General features: G+C 32.8%; 3 protein-coding genes across 3 annotated transcripts; all 3 read right to left on the bottom strand.

The window, feature by feature from the left end:
- Positions 1-735: 735 nt before the first annotated feature.
- On the bottom strand, positions 736-6,799 carry LOC139849620 (mitochondrial import inner membrane translocase subunit TIM44-2-like). The gene is made up of 12 exons (XM_071839256.1): positions 6,523-6,799; positions 6,305-6,420; positions 5,854-5,932; positions 5,502-5,546; positions 4,880-5,218; positions 4,436-4,492; positions 4,147-4,304; positions 3,988-4,060; positions 3,788-3,913; positions 3,623-3,694; positions 3,471-3,533; positions 736-1,277 (listed from the first exon to the last, which is right to left on the bottom strand). The coding sequence occupies exons 1-12, from the start codon at positions 6,598-6,600 to the stop codon at positions 1,149-1,151; spliced, it is 1,335 nt and encodes a 444-aa protein (XP_071695357.1). The 5' UTR covers positions 6,601-6,799; the 3' UTR covers positions 736-1,148.
- A 1,649-nt stretch (positions 6,800-8,448) lies between these two features.
- Positions 8,449-9,033, bottom strand: LOC139849612 (uncharacterized). The gene has a single exon (XM_071839251.1). The coding sequence runs from the start codon at positions 9,031-9,033 to the stop codon at positions 8,449-8,451; it is 585 nt and encodes a 194-aa protein (XP_071695352.1).
- A 2,491-nt stretch (positions 9,034-11,524) lies between these two features.
- LOC139885750 (mitochondrial import inner membrane translocase subunit TIM44-2-like) lies at positions 11,525-15,655 on the bottom strand. Its single transcript, XM_071869505.1, has 12 exons — positions 15,443-15,655; positions 15,217-15,332; positions 14,654-14,737; positions 14,467-14,542; positions 13,998-14,042; positions 13,280-13,618; positions 13,089-13,157; positions 12,782-12,909; positions 12,621-12,693; positions 12,438-12,542; positions 12,186-12,320; positions 11,525-11,962 (listed from the first exon to the last, which is right to left on the bottom strand). The coding sequence occupies exons 1-12, from the start codon at positions 15,512-15,514 to the stop codon at positions 11,837-11,839; spliced, it is 1,368 nt and encodes a 455-aa protein (XP_071725606.1). The 5' UTR covers positions 15,515-15,655; the 3' UTR covers positions 11,525-11,836.
- Between the last annotated feature and the right edge of the window lie 224 nt (positions 15,656-15,879).

The raw sequence follows: 15,879 nt of genomic DNA, 5'->3' as shown, positions 1-15,879 counted from the left end.
ACATAAGAGAAACACAGAAACAGAATATAAGAAAGAGTCAAAATTCTTGATGACCAAATGAAGTTTATTATTTATTAATTGATTTAAGTTTTCTTGAGAAAGCATACTGGTAATATCATTATCATAATTCTTGGTGAATAAATAGAAGTATTACGTGTTATTCAGACTGCCTGCGCTTGGCAATTGACCCTAGTTTTTAAACAGCTCCACCGCCACATTCGGTCACCCCTCCGATGGTAACAACCAGGATTATGACCGGCGAAAAGCATCTCCACTCGATTTGTCAGATATAATGCGATTCTAGTCATATCGCCTTTTGGTTTAATTTTGAGATAAAATAAATAAAATGTACATAGACTTCATTAAAAAAGAAAAACATAGTCCGTATTACATAAGAGGGGCATGTTAGAAGATGAGTTAGTGGCAGATGGTAAGACGCATCTGCTAGCATCATTTCTGGATTATTAACATATTGGCTAGTGTAACCAAAGTTGTGTAATTTTAAACTAATTTAACTCGATCCATAATGTACACCATCATCGTACATATACGTGAATCATACACTTTCATCATCTATTGTTTATGTACAATCAGTTATCAACAATGTTACAGATAAAATCAAAAAACAAAATGAACATGAAGCCAGAATGGCAGCATTCGTCTAGGCATGCCAGGTTTCTAAAATCTAAAATTAATGATAAATCACAACTATAGAAAGAATATATGAAGCTAAAATAAAACAACCCAATTCATCATATTGATTTATAGGATCAACATATACAGTCATGCCTTGGGGCAAAAATGTTAGATCAAACATTCTCCAAAGCCAGCAATAGCAAACAGAAAAAACTTAGCTACCAAATTAAAAATTCACCTAAATATTTTTGTAACTGGTTAAAGCATATTCCAGGCAAACAAACTTAATTTGCAACTATATTGTTCGATGAAGCAACTGCTCATGTGGAAAATCCATTCCAACGAATACATTTTATAAGACATAGATGCAAGAACTCATGTCAATCTCATTCATTCCTTTGATGAATGGTTAGTTTAAGATAGAGGTTAATAGAAACAAAATTTTCCTGCACCCAAAAAGATTTAAGGCAGGCAGGCAATGATAACAAACGTTATGGGGACCAATTTTTTGATCAACAAAGAAGTAGTGGTTCAATGCCAACTTGTTGCATTTCTCTAAGCTTCCAAATCGGGATGTGACAACCTTCCTCTAACTCCGCAAGTTGCATTGCCCATAAGTAATGGACTGCACGGATAGTATCCTAGAAAACATACACATTTGACCAACAAAGTCAACATCAACTCAAATCTTATATATGACAACTTCCATCAAAAAAAGAAAACCTGACGCATTAACCGACGAGTTCAACCCACTCATTTTGCACCTCTGATATATATATATATATATATATATATATATATATATATATATATATATATATATATATATATATATATATATATATATATATATTGGTAGGATCAAGAGGGAAGTAACCATTCGGGGGGAAGCAAAAACTTTTTTTTTTTTTTTCGTTTTTTGAAAAAACTTTGTTCACGAACATTATAGATGAGATGAAAATATGAACATTTAGTAGAGACACTTTGTGATAACTGTTTTTATTTTGGCGGGAAAACACTCGAAGAAGTAATATATAACAATTATCGTGTTTTTCGAGCGTATTTTGAGGTTTTAGCTATTGGGGTTTAGATATTAGGGTTTAGATATTAGGGTTTATAGGGTTTAGATATTAGGGTTTAGAAATTTAGGGTTTAGGGTTTAGATTTAGGATTTAGATTGAGTTTTTAACACGAACGGTTTAGAGTTTAGGGTTTAGGGTTTGGTGTTTTGGGTTTATGGACTAAACCCTAAACCCTAAACTCTAAATCGGGCTAAATTTTACTTCACAAAACATGAAGAAAAAAAACGTTCATATTCTTCACGAACAATATTATCTTGAATTATATTTTTGTCGATCGTTTTCCCGCCTAAATAATAACATTCATCACGAAGTGTCTCTTCTAAATGATCATATTTTCGTGTGATCTTGATGCCGGAAAAAAAAAATTCAAAAAAAACGAAAAAAAAAAAAAAAATTTGCTTCTCCCCGATTGGTTACTTCCCCATTGATCCTGCCCCTATATATATATATATATATATATATATATATATATATATATATATATATATATATATATATATATATATATATATATATAGGGTCATAATCAATAATCAAGAGGGAAGCACTTTTTTGGGGGGAAGTAATTTTTTTTCGTTTTTTTCGATTTTTTTTTTTCGGGCATCAAGTTTAGGTGAAAATATGAACATTTAAACAAGACACTTTGTGATGAATGTTATTATTTAGGCGAGAAAACAATCGAAGAAATAATTGATAACATTCATCATGGGTAATGTTATTCCTAATAATATTTTTGGAACGTTGTTTTCTTTCATCTTATATGAAGTTTTTTTTTTAAAAAATTTAGCCCGGTTTAGGGTTTAGTCCCTAAACCCTAAACTCTAAACCGTTTGTGTTAAAAATTCAATCTAAACCCTAATTTCTAAACCCTAAACCCTAATAGCTAAACCCTAATTTTTGAACCATAATTTCTAAACCCTAATTACTAAACCCTAATTTTTAAACCCTAAAAAAACTCAGACGAATAATATTACTCATGATGCATGTTTTCATTTTTTCTTCGAGCGTTTTACCGCCAAAATAATAACATTCATCACAAAGTGTCGTTTTTGAATGTTCATATTTTCATGTGATCTTGATGCCCGAAAATTAAAATTTCGAAAAAACGAAAAAAAAAATTACTTCTCCTCACTTCCCTCTTGATTATATATATATATATATATATATATATATATATATATATATAGTGAGAGAAGAGAGAGAGAGAGAAAAGGGGGGGGGGGGGGGGGGGGGGGGGGGGTGTATCCAGCGCTAAGTAACCCCTTTGGGGATAAGTGTATAAGCAAATTTGATTCTTTTATATCTTTAAAATCAGAGTTCAGATTAAAAAAAGAAACTGTGATTAGTATTCATTGTGTAGATTCAAAGGGAAAAAAAAATACAGCTTGCTATTGATACATACATCTAATGTATGATAACCAAAACTAGTGAAAAAATGACTAATGAATGATGAAAAACAATGTTTAGGGTTTAGTAATTAGGGTTTAAAAATTAATGTTTAGATTTTAAGGTTCAGATTAAAGGAAAACCTCACAGCAGCTTATCGTACATCAAATGTATGATAAGCTGCTTTAAAAATGTATTTTTTTCTGAAAATAAACAATGAATACCAACCCCAGATTTAAAAAAATCTAAAATCTAACCTCTAATTTTAAAGATATATAAAACAAATTTGCTTTTCCCCTATATAAAATAAAATACACTTCCTCTGTGTTTACTAGAGTGGGTAAAGAGAAACTTGAAGCAAATTACCATGCCACCGTCCGTTATTTCACCAAGTCTATCTCGTACGCAATACACCTGTTGTGTTTTGAACTGCACAACAATGAATACTAACCAAAGTCAGTGCACCCTTTTTTGTTGGTTAAGATTTGAATAAGAAAAGGTGTATACTGTATACATACCCGAACGATAATTAAAGGACTGTCACCCATCATCTTAGTCTCTTTTAAACGGATATCCGATACAAATAATATCTGTCCATCAACCACAAGAATTAGCTTCAAATTGTGCGATGTCTTATGAAGCTAATGGCGTGTATCCAAATTCAGTTAAAGAAGTCATCTAACCTTGTTATCATAAAACTTGCCTTGCATCTCACAGACCTTACGCTCGGCTTTACACCGCTCAACTATTTCAGGGAAACAATACTTTTCCAGCACTTTAATGTCTCCATATAAACAGCCCAAGTAAAACTCAAATAACAGATGAAGACTAAAATTAGAATAACCTTCTCACCATATATATAATAATAAAACCTCCGACTTACATTATTATACGCTTTGAGGACGGGTTTCACGATTTCTTGGACGTCAGACACGAATTCATCTAAGTCAAAATACCTGAGAAAACCAATATAAATAACTATTTAGTAACTTATAAAATTTATGGAAAATACAAACTGGGGGACCAAGATGCATCATCATACGGGTCAAGCCGGGTGATTTCCTTATATGGTGTTGCCTCATTTGTCTCTATAAATAAAGTTTCGTCTAAAAGATCTGAACATGCAGATTTCATATCTGAAATTATGTGAAGTACACGATGATCACTAGTCTCCCATCTCTCCCGCATATCTTCTACCATCTGAAAATTTCAATTTGAGTAACATACAGATGGACCAACTATATATAAAACACATTAAGCATGTAAGTCGCAACAAACTTCGACTACCATGAAAAGAATAAATGATTAGTAAAAATTGCAAGTGCTTGTACCTCCTGAAATGGTTCACTAAAGCCACTGAACTGCTTGAAAACTGGATGACCTTGCATCTACAGGAAAAACAAAAGAAATATCAAGTGAGTAACACTCAACATTAGGGGTGTTTGGATGTGCATTTTGAAAGTGATTATATACAACAGGTGACTAGAATCAGAAAACACCTCCAGCAATAAATAAATAAAACTGTCACTAAGGAAAAAGGACACTCTTTTGTTAAATGAGAGTACCAGTCTTAAGTTTTGTTAAATGTATAGATATGCAACTTCCTGTTACACTTTAACTAATCAATTACGCAGCAGTAGGCATGAAACTGATTATCCAAAACAGATTACATGACCTCTCAAAAATTAGATAATGACAAGCATAATCTGTTTTGAATAGAACAGATCAGCAAAAAAAATCACACAATTTGAACTCTAAAAGATGGAAATTATTACTTTTTCCTTCAACGCCTCCCATTCCATGCTTAATCGTGATTGTGGTACAACGGTGAGATCTGTTCTAGTACTTCTTTCAACATTACCTTGTGAGGCTGCATAATAAGCAGATAGGGCCTTTTTTCTTTTACTTGGCTTAGCACTCAACTCTTCCTTCACAATGTCATAACCCATTTTGGCCAAGTCCGATATGATTTCTGCTGACTGATCAAACCCAGATTGCTGTTTGTTATCATCCCCACCTTGCGATTGCTTATAATCATTACCATCTTTTCCTGACAAATCATCATTAGCTGAACTGGAAGATTCCTGCTTCCCTATTCCTAGGGTTTCTTTCACCTGTAACAAATTGAAACTGGTATATAAGCTCACACTCCAAAATTGCATGGCAGCATTGAACTTAAAGACAACCCCTTCAAATTGTATACAGATCAATTGGGGTTATTTTGTCTCTAATGATCAAGGGGGTAAAGTTTAAACAAAAAAATAAATTACTATGTATACAGATCACTTGGTATAAAAGCTCACCACTTTTGGCCCGATACCTAACTCATCCGCCCCATCGACTTTAGCACCTCTACTATAACTATTCAAAGAAAATGATTAAAATAGCTACACACACCTCCACCTTTGCAGCAGAAACCTTTTCCTTAAGATTCTCAGATACCTGGAAGCAGATTACTAAGTCGAAATAAGTCTACTATAAATCATGATGTCATAATATACTATGACAAAAAGAACAAGAATCCCACAAAAGAATATACAATGACAAAAGGATGAAACTTCAACTTTGCAGATTTCCATCATTTACTTATTATAGAAGATCACCAGCAGCAGCAGCAGCAGCAGCAGCAGCAGCAGCAGCAGGAGGAGGAGGAGCCGCCGCCGCAGCAGCAGCAATAATAATAATAATAATAATAATATATGTAACAAAATATAATCTTAATAAAGCTTTGTGGTACAAATTACCTAGCTTTTAGATCTTCTTTCACCCCTTTCAGCTCTTCCATCTTCTCCTTTAGTTCTTTAACCGTCTGTTGAAACTCCTGGTTTCTGAGAGCACGTAAATTAACAGTTCTAGATCATACAAGCAATGTAATACTTTTTTTTTTTTTTGGCAAAATTAATTATTTATTTCATTAAACATAAAACATCATACACATGGCAGGATTTACCCCAACCCTAATACAAAGCACAATCGGCTGGAAACAACAAAAACACACATCCTATATCTAAAGCAATGTAATAAAAATTAACTTTTAAAAGTCTCCATTGCATATATCTTAATAAATTTATGTGACCTATATGATCGACAGAGCAATTACAATTCAATGTCTTAGAAAAAAAAAATTTAACACTATTTGATCGACAGTGCAATTGCAAATATAATGTCTTTAAGTTCCAAGATTGATACAAGAAGAGTACCTGTTAACTTCATCTTTAATCTTTTTAGGAAACTCACTTAACACGCTAAATTCACGATACATTGAGTTTCCATTACTAGCACCAAGTAACCTAAACCTGGAAGCTGGCCTAGATCCCTAAATATATCAAAACAAAAATACATATATTTCAAATTAAATTCAATTAAGAAAATGAAATAAGAATACATGAAATGTATCATAAATTTAGTATCTATAAACCTGACTGTAAGCTGAAACACGTGGATATAGCAGCTGTTTAGAGAGAGAAACATCTCGAACCAGCTTTCTTGTAGCCATTGTAGAATTTGGATGATAAATTGAAACGAAGTTTGTGACATAAAATTTGAATCGAAATCCATTGAGAACGGTTCCTATTTTGGTGTTTGTATACCGTGAAATTAGGGGTTTTACTTGGGGAGGAAGATAGTTTGTGCCCTAATTATATTTTTGTGAAAGTAGTAGTATCACATAATTGAACAAGGAGTCATAAACTCGTAACACATAAATTACGCGATGTGATATGTATTGTGCCAGTTTGTTGTTTTCAGGTATTTGTAATGTTCAGCTTATTATATTTACATATAATATATAATATATTATATTTATAGTAGAGGGATTAAATAAGAATTTTTAGCAAGAGAACTTTAGAACCAGGTAGTCAAGCAAAAAATATACGAAGCCAAACAAAAAAGTAAGCTAGTCGAATAATTTTTATTTTTTATCTTTAGATTCATTGTTTGATTAGTTCTACATTATTGTAGAATATTTTTACACTTGTTCTACATCAATTTTTATCAAATTAAGTTAGGATTTAGATTTTAGCATTTTAGGGTTTATATTTTAGGGTTTAGGGTTTAGATTTATAGTTTAGAATGAGTTTTTTACACGAACGGTTTAGAGTTTAGGGTTTACGAAGTAAACCCGAAAACCCTAAACTCTAAATCGGGCTAAATCGTAAAAAAAAAAAAAAAAATAAAAAAAAAATAGTTGATTTTTGAAAAAAAAAGGTGAAAGTCGAACATTTTTTGAGAAATTCGAACAAATTTTGGTTCTACAATTTTGTAGAACCGAACCAAAAGCTTGTAGAACCGAACAAAAATGGAAATTCGAACATCCCATAATTGTTCGGCCGCCACTTTTTTTGCTCGACTTCCCTTGTTTATGCTCGCCCAGCTGCTTTTTTTGGTTCGCCCGCGTGCTTTTTTGCTCGAATTCGCTTGTTTTTACTCACCCTCCATTTTTTTGCTCGAATTTCAGTGTATTTGGAGTGTTTTTTTAGTTCCTAGAGTTTTCACACTAAAAAAGTTCTCACTGGATCCACTTCATATATTTATATTTATATTTACACACACACACACACACACACACATACATACATACATACATACATACATACATACATACATACATACATACATACATACATACATATATATATATATATATATATATAATATAAAATATAATAATATAATATGTAATACTGTAATATATCTTAAATCTATTTTCTCCGAACAAAAAACACACAGTTTAAGAAAAAAGTAGTCTTACCCTTTACTTTTTATCTATACTTTTGTCCAATATGAATACAGTAGGGGCACAAAAGGTTTTAATCTCATTATTCTTTTTGATTTTTAGAAATGCACAATTAATTTGAGATATCCTAAATTGAATAATTAACAATAGATTTGGGGACGAAATTAATATATTAATATATAAATATAAATATATATTAGTCTATCATGTAAAATGAACAATATGCCCGATCATAATAGTATATGTGATGACGTATGCTAATGTCAACTATTTTTTTTTTTTTTTTTTTTTTTTTTTTTGAAAAGCCAACTTTGTATTAAAACTCTCAACAGAATACAATCTTTTTGAAGCATATAGCTTCTCAAACACACCCACTATATACATTCATACATCACACACTATACACAGACTATATACATATACATTAATGTAGATCCGATATTAATACACACGGACTATTTAACCCGGATCAATATTGTGAACACGAGGAAAGCTTAGACTACTCGGATGAAGTAACCATTGTTGCCAACCCATGTATAGCAAGTTAGAACGGTTTTTAATCCACTCGAACGATTGGGTTTGAATTTCATTGATAATCTTTGGTGACGCTCAATTGTCATTTGAGAAAACCTTTAAGTTTCTATTTTTCCAAATGCTATATCCCGTTATCCATTCAATTGCTTGCCATATCCGCTTTTCATTCGTTGATCTCCCACCAATATTTGTGCCACGGAACGCATTCAAAATTCCCACGTTGATACTCGGACTCACCTCCCACCATTTAAGTATCCTATCCCAAACCATCTTGGCATGGTCACATTCGAAAATTGCATGCTCCACTGTCTCAATCTCTTTGTTGCATAAGGGACAAAGTAACGAATCGATGTGAACACCTCGTTTCTCTAGCTCTACTCTAGTCGGTAGTCTATTTTTCAAAGCCCACCACACGAATATCCCTAATTTTTGCGGAATAAGATTATTTCGTAACGTTTCGGGCTCGAAAGAATTACCTCCAAGAAGTAGAGCATCGATCGACGAGGCAACAGATTTTGAGCAATACGTTTCTTTGCCGCTCGGTTTGAAGACCCACTTGCATTCTCCTTCGGTCAGGCTTGCAGTAGATTTAATCATGTCTTCAAGCCTTGATAACTCGCCATGTAATCGACCCCTTAAACCTCTAGCCCAATTCCACATTGATGCCTAGCTTATAAAATATCGGGTCGTTAAAAGCAAAAAATCTTTCTCTTTTAGCTAAATGGTGGTGGAGATTCAAAGTTGAGAACAATTCATTATGGGTTAATATAATTAAAAGCATATATGGGGCGGGACGGGGGGTTGGGGTGTAACTTTTTGCGTTAACTTTTTTTTGAAATTTTTTTAACGTGGCCTTGAATTTGTCCAACAAAGTGCGTCGGGCCACTTTCTAGTTTTATATGTCATTAGAAAACAAACGATTCAACAAAGAGTCAATGGCTTATTGTTATCGAGTTCACTCTTACAACCATGAGGTTGAGGGTTCTAGTCCTTCCGAGGGGTATTTTTATCATTTGGCATATTAAATATTTATACTTGACTTCTCCTCTTTTAAATCTTCTACTGTATTTTCACATTCATTCCTCCCACACCAGATTATTATTGAAGTTCTAATATTCGAGATATGTAAAAATGTAATAAATATGCAAACTTATGAAACATCACTTCTACTTTTTATATATATAAATCGCAAACATAATATCTCAGGATCAAAGCAAAATAAATAAATAAATGCGTTTACAGTGAATTTATCTATTAAATGTTATACAGAAAGAGTTAAATGTTATAAATAAGATAATTTATGTAGGTCTAATCTCGACGCCTTTTGCCCGTTTACCTCTGTTAACTTTTCACCGCCGAGGGAAGATACAAAAGGATCATTAATCATTTATGAGTTGTGGAATGCCTTTCAAATTGGATTTGTTCTATGAGTTGTGGGCATTTTGATCAAACTTTCATTTTGCAATCTAAATAAGAATATATTATTGAAAAATCAAGTAATGCAAGTACTTTTGTCATCATTCACGATTGATTTCTTCATGTTTTATTTATATATATTTTTGATTATTCTAGGTTGTAATATTTTATTATTTTGCAATGTGTGGTGTGAAATCAAGATGATACATTTTCTTCACCTATAAAAGGTGTCATTTTCATTGTAAGATATCACAAGTTTGAAAAATAAAAACACATAATAGTGTTTTCTTAAACTTTCTCTCTAAATAATCTTTTCATATTTTTAATTTCTTAGTCTTATAACCATAATATTTCAGCAATTAATATTCTTATTCTTATAAGTCTTATGTAAATAGATCTACCTTAACTTCACTTCTTTTGATTATTTAAATGCATTTTGCATTAGAAAAGAATGTAGCAAATAGATGTGCATCACTTTTCATCATTGACATATAAATAGTTAGTTTGCTAACAAACAGTGGCGAAAATACATGGGGGGCGCAGTGGAATTTTTTTTTTTAGTGTTTAAATTTTAGATTTTTCGACTATGCCCCTGGTAGATTTTTTTTTCCCACAAAACCTACATATTTTGCCCCAAAACCTTTGAATTTTGCCCCAAAACCTTCAACTTTTGCTCAAAAACCTTCATAATTTGCCAAAAAACCTCAATTTTTTGCCCCAAAACCTCTATATTTTGTCCAGAAAAATTGCTGCGGTTTTAAATTTTTTTTTGCCCCCGGTAAAAAAAATCCTAGTTCCATCACTGCCGACAAACAATTACTATATATTTAAAAAGGTGATAATTCGTACACTACTATTTTTAATCGTACATCAAATGTTTGATATTGCCCGATTAAAAAATAATTATGTACGAATTAATTCTCTATTTGAAATGATGTTCCCATCACAACTACGTATCCACATTCAAATTTAGAAGTTTCAACAATATTATTATAGAATTTTGTAATCGTGACTATAAGGGCTATTGTATTTATGTAAATATATACCATGTATAATTTTTTTTCATACGGTAATATCGGCATTACTCAGAGAGACTTAACCACCTTCGCGATCATCGCGACGATGTTGTCAGTACCATCAATTCATCAAAGGTTGGGAAAAAACCCCCGAGACCTTTTCCAAATCGCATTAATGTTGACAGTATCATCAAAGGTTGAAAACTCACGCTTTGAGTCAGAATCGAACCTGAGTTGACAGTACCAAAATTGGACCCCCACCCCATACCACTTTCGCAATCATATACTGTGTATAAATTAAAGTAGATGAGTTGGTTAATTATAAGCTAGTGTGGTAGTAGTTATTTAACAATATACTTACAGTATAACAGTACCCTCACTTTACTGTTATACTGTAGCCTTGAGAGGGGGGGGGGGGGGGGGGGGGGGTGTTATTATTATAAATGTATAAAGAAATTAAACATATCCTAAAAAATTTAAAAGTGGTAGTTATCATTAATGTATAAAGAAATCAAACACATCTTAAAAATTAAAAAGTAGCCAGCTATATTTAAAAGGAAATTGATTATTCACATTTATTTTGTAAACTAATCATTTTATTATATTCACCGATAAGATTTGTTGACACACTTTCAACATACGTTCTTATAACAAGGAAGCATTTTCGTGATTGTATAATACGGAGTAAATCATATCGATCACGCAACTAAAACAAAATATTTGAAGCTAAAACAAAACGACCCAAAATCATCATTGCTATGTAAGTAAACATATACAGTCAAGCCTCGAAGCAATAATGTTTCGACGCATCAAACATCCTCCATAATTAGCAATAACAAAATAAACGAGCTAATAAATCAAAATGCACCTAAAATTTACACCTCCAAGCAACCAATTACCACCCTAAAACGTAGCCTGAGAAAAATTCCTGCTAAATTTCCTCCAGGCAATCTCATTCATATGATGAATAGAAAGTTTAAAATAGAGGTTAATAGTAACAAAACTTTCCTGCACGGATGCACCCCAAAAGATCAAACAAGGAGTGCTTGAATGCCTTCTTGTTGCATATCTCTAAGCTTCCAAATCGGTATGTGACATCCTTCCTCTGCTTCTGCAAGTTGCATTGCCCATAAGTAATGCACGCTGCAGATAGTATCCTAAAAAACCAACACATTCACCAACAAAGTCAATATCACACAAAATCTTTATATAAAACAAGTTCAAACAAAGAAAACCTGACCGGTTAACTGACAAGTTCAACCGACACATTTTGCACCTCTAATATAGTATATATTTAGTGCTCGAGTCATTATTTAGTACTCGAGTCACCTAACCTAACACTCTAACAGAGTGGGTAAAGAGAAACTTGTAGCAAATCACCTGGCCACCTTCCGTTATTTCACCAAGTTTATCTCGTACGCAATGCACCATTTGTACTGCAAACTGCACGACAATTATAGGACTGTCACCCATCATTTTGGTCTCTTTTACATGGACATCCGATATGAATAATATCTGTGAATCAAGCACAAGAATTAACAAGATACTGTTAGTTTTCAAATTTTGCACTGTCGTATGAAACTAATGAACAACTGGCGTACTATCCAAATTCAGTTAAACAAGTCATCTAACCTTGTTATCATAAAACGTTCCTTGCGTCTCACAGACTTTACGCTCGGCTTTACACCGCTCAACTATTTCAGTGAAACAATACGTTTCCAGCACTTCAATGTCTCCCTGTAAACAGCCAAAGTAAAAAATCAAATAACAGATGAACACTAATAAAAATAGCAGAAAAGTTCAGTTGGCACATACGTTAATATACGCTTTGAGGACTGGTTTCACCATTTCTTGAACATCAGACACGAAATCAGGTAAGTCGAAGTACCTGAGAAAACCAATAAAAATATTACAAGTTAGTAAGTTATCAACCTTATGGAAAATACAAACCAAGGGACCAAGATGCATCATCATACGGGTCCCGCCGGCGGATTTCCTTAAATGACATTGCGGCATCTGTCTCATTGCGAAAACTTTCGTCGGTATCGGAAAAACGTTCGCGGATTTCACTAGTCTCCCAACTCTCACGTATATCATCTGCGATCTGAAAATTTCATTTGAGAAACATATAAGAAAAGAACCAGTTAAAACAGCAACAGCGAGTAGCTGCTTGTGTAGATATATAGCTGGATTAGCTTAATCGAAGTGTACAACTGGATTAACTATATATAAAACAAATTAAATCCAAAATTAAATGATTAATGGAATTGCAAGTGCTTGTACCTGCTGACACTCTGTCACAAATGGTTCACTTAAGTCACTCAACTGCTTGAAAACTGGATGATCTTGCACCTACAGGATACAAAAAACTATATATATCAAGTGAGGAACAGTTAACATTAGGGGTGTTTGGATGTGCATTTGATCGACTACAAAATCACAAAATTTGAACTCTAAAAGATGGAAATAATTACTTCTTCCTTAAATGACTCCCACCACTTGCTAAATTCTGATTGTGGTACAATGGTGAGATCTGTTCTAGTACTTCTTTCAACATTAGCTTGTGAGGCTGCATAATAAGCAGCTAGGGCCCTTTTTCTTTTACTTGGGTTAGCACCCAACTCATCCTTCACAATGCCATAACCCTTTTTGGCCAAATCAATCGCGATTTCTACTGACGCATCAAACCCGGATTGCTGTTTATTATCATCCCCACCTTGCGATTGCGTATAATCGTTGCCATCTTTTCCTGACAAATCATCATTAGCTGAACTGGAAGATTCCTGCTTCCCTGTTCCTAGGGTATCTTTCACCTGTAACAAATTGAAACTGGTATAAAAGCTAACCATCCAAAATTGCATGGCATCATTGAACTTAAAAGCCAATCCATTCAACTTGTATACAGATCAATTGGGGTTATTTTGTCTCCAATGATCAAGGGGGTAAAATTTAAAAGAAAATTACATAGAAGCATTTTCATTTTAAGATTTTGATTGGTATTGTAAAAACAAGTAATCACATCCGATGCAGTAATTATTTGTGTTACTCATTATAGAAAATACATGAAATTTTTGAGTCGGCCTAAATATTACTACCACTTTTGGCATGTTACCCAACTCATCTTACCCATCAACTTTAGCACCTCTATATAACTCTTCAATGAAAATAAAAATTAAGAATAGCTACACACACCTCCTCCTTCGCAGCAGAAACCTTTTCATTAACATTCTCAGTTACCTGCAAGGAAATTACTATGTCGAAATAAGTCTACTATAAATCATGATGACATAACATATGGTATTAACTAACAGCCATGTAAAAAGAGCAAGAATCCCAGAAAAAAAAAAATTGATAATGACAAAAAGATGAAACTTCTTTGCCGATAATAATGCGAAGAGATTGTTTCTAGAAGGACCTCCGGCCAATATGTGACAAAATAGAAAACTTATTCAAGTATTCTATGATTTTAATATGATTTAATATAGCAGTAACTAAACATTCTATCTAGAAAATTCGAGTGGATATCATCTATGACAATCTAACAAGTACAACTCAGTATGATAATACAAAAGACAAATATTGTGTGATGACATAGTTCCCACATTGACAACTTAAAAGTAATAATGATCATATATTTAATAACATATAATCAAGATAGAACCTTCTTTGCAGTAGCTTCAGCTTCCGTCCATGCGCCATCCACATGCTTGTAAAGCTCCTCAGTTGTCTGCTTTGTTCTGCATTCGCCATTTCACCATCTCAGAGCATTCTATAGATATGACTCGGCTTATAAGCAACTACCATAGAAAAAACTAAGAAACTAAATTAAGTTTCGTGCTACAAATTACCTAACTTTTAGATCATCTTTCACCCCTTTCAGCTCTTCCATCTTCTCCTTTAATTCTTCAACCGTCTGTCGAAAGTCCTGGTTACTGAAAGCACGTAAATTAACTAAAAGTTCAAGATCATAAAATCAATGTGATACGTATAACCGATGGAGAGTAACTTCTACAAGTCTACATTGCATATACATTATAAATTTTATGTGACCTATGTGATAAATAAAATAGAATAATAATCTGTCTCAACCAACTTAAATTCACATTAAATTCAATGTCATAGAAAATCAAAATTCAATTGCTACATCAACCCTATATGATCGACAAAAGAATTACACATATGAACAGGGGCGGACGTTTGTGTAGACGGGGCGGGGGCTGGATTTAAAAAAAAATAAAATTCTACACTAAAAAAATTATTTTTACTAAAAAATAAGGTTTTCTTAGTATTCAACCCAGCTGTTGAAAAATTTAATAAATTTTTGCAGCCGCCCCATCTGTGGTCGGGTTAAGTTCCGCCATTGTATATGAAGTCTTTAAGATCCAAAATTAACATTGTACAAGAAGAGTACCTGTTAACTTCATCTTTAATCTTTTTAGGAAACTCATTAAACATGCTAAATTCACGATACATTGAGTTTCCATTACCAGCACCAAGTAACCTAAACCTCGAAGCTGGCCTAGAACCCTAAATATATCAAAACCAAAAATACAAAAACCTCAAATTAAATTCAATTAAGAAAATGCAATAAGAATAGATACTAAGCATTTGATTTTCAGTATCTATAAACATTAAACCTGACTGTAAGCTGAAATATGTCGATATTGCAGCTGTTTAAAAACATCTCGAACCAGCTTTCTTGTAGCCATTGTAGAACTTGTATAAAAACTGAAACGAAGTTTGTGAGATAAACCTTGAATCGAAATCCATAGAGAACGGTTTGTATGTTGGTGTTTGTATACCGTGACAATTAGGGGTTTTACTTGGGGAGGAAGATAGTTTGTGCCCTAATTCTATTTTGGGCAAGTATTGTTATTGTTATTGTTATCATATATAATTCCCCTCTAAATACAATTTTTGTGTTTATTTACTACGGAGTATTTAAAAATAAAATAAATTTAAATAAATTATAATTATAATTCTTTTTTATTTTTATTTTTTTTCTTTTTTGCAAAAAAACAATGAGACTTCTGTATAAATCAAAAAAAGAGCTAGCCATCAAAATGTTGGCATG

Source organism: Rutidosis leptorrhynchoides, chromosome 1, assembly GCF_046630445.1.
Source record: "Rutidosis leptorrhynchoides isolate AG116_Rl617_1_P2 chromosome 1, CSIRO_AGI_Rlap_v1, whole genome shotgun sequence".
Lineage (NCBI taxonomy): Eukaryota > Viridiplantae > Streptophyta > Magnoliopsida > Asterales > Asteraceae > Rutidosis > Rutidosis leptorrhynchoides.
Note: the sequence above shows the minus strand (reverse complement) of the source record. Positions and strands in the feature narration are given on the sequence as shown.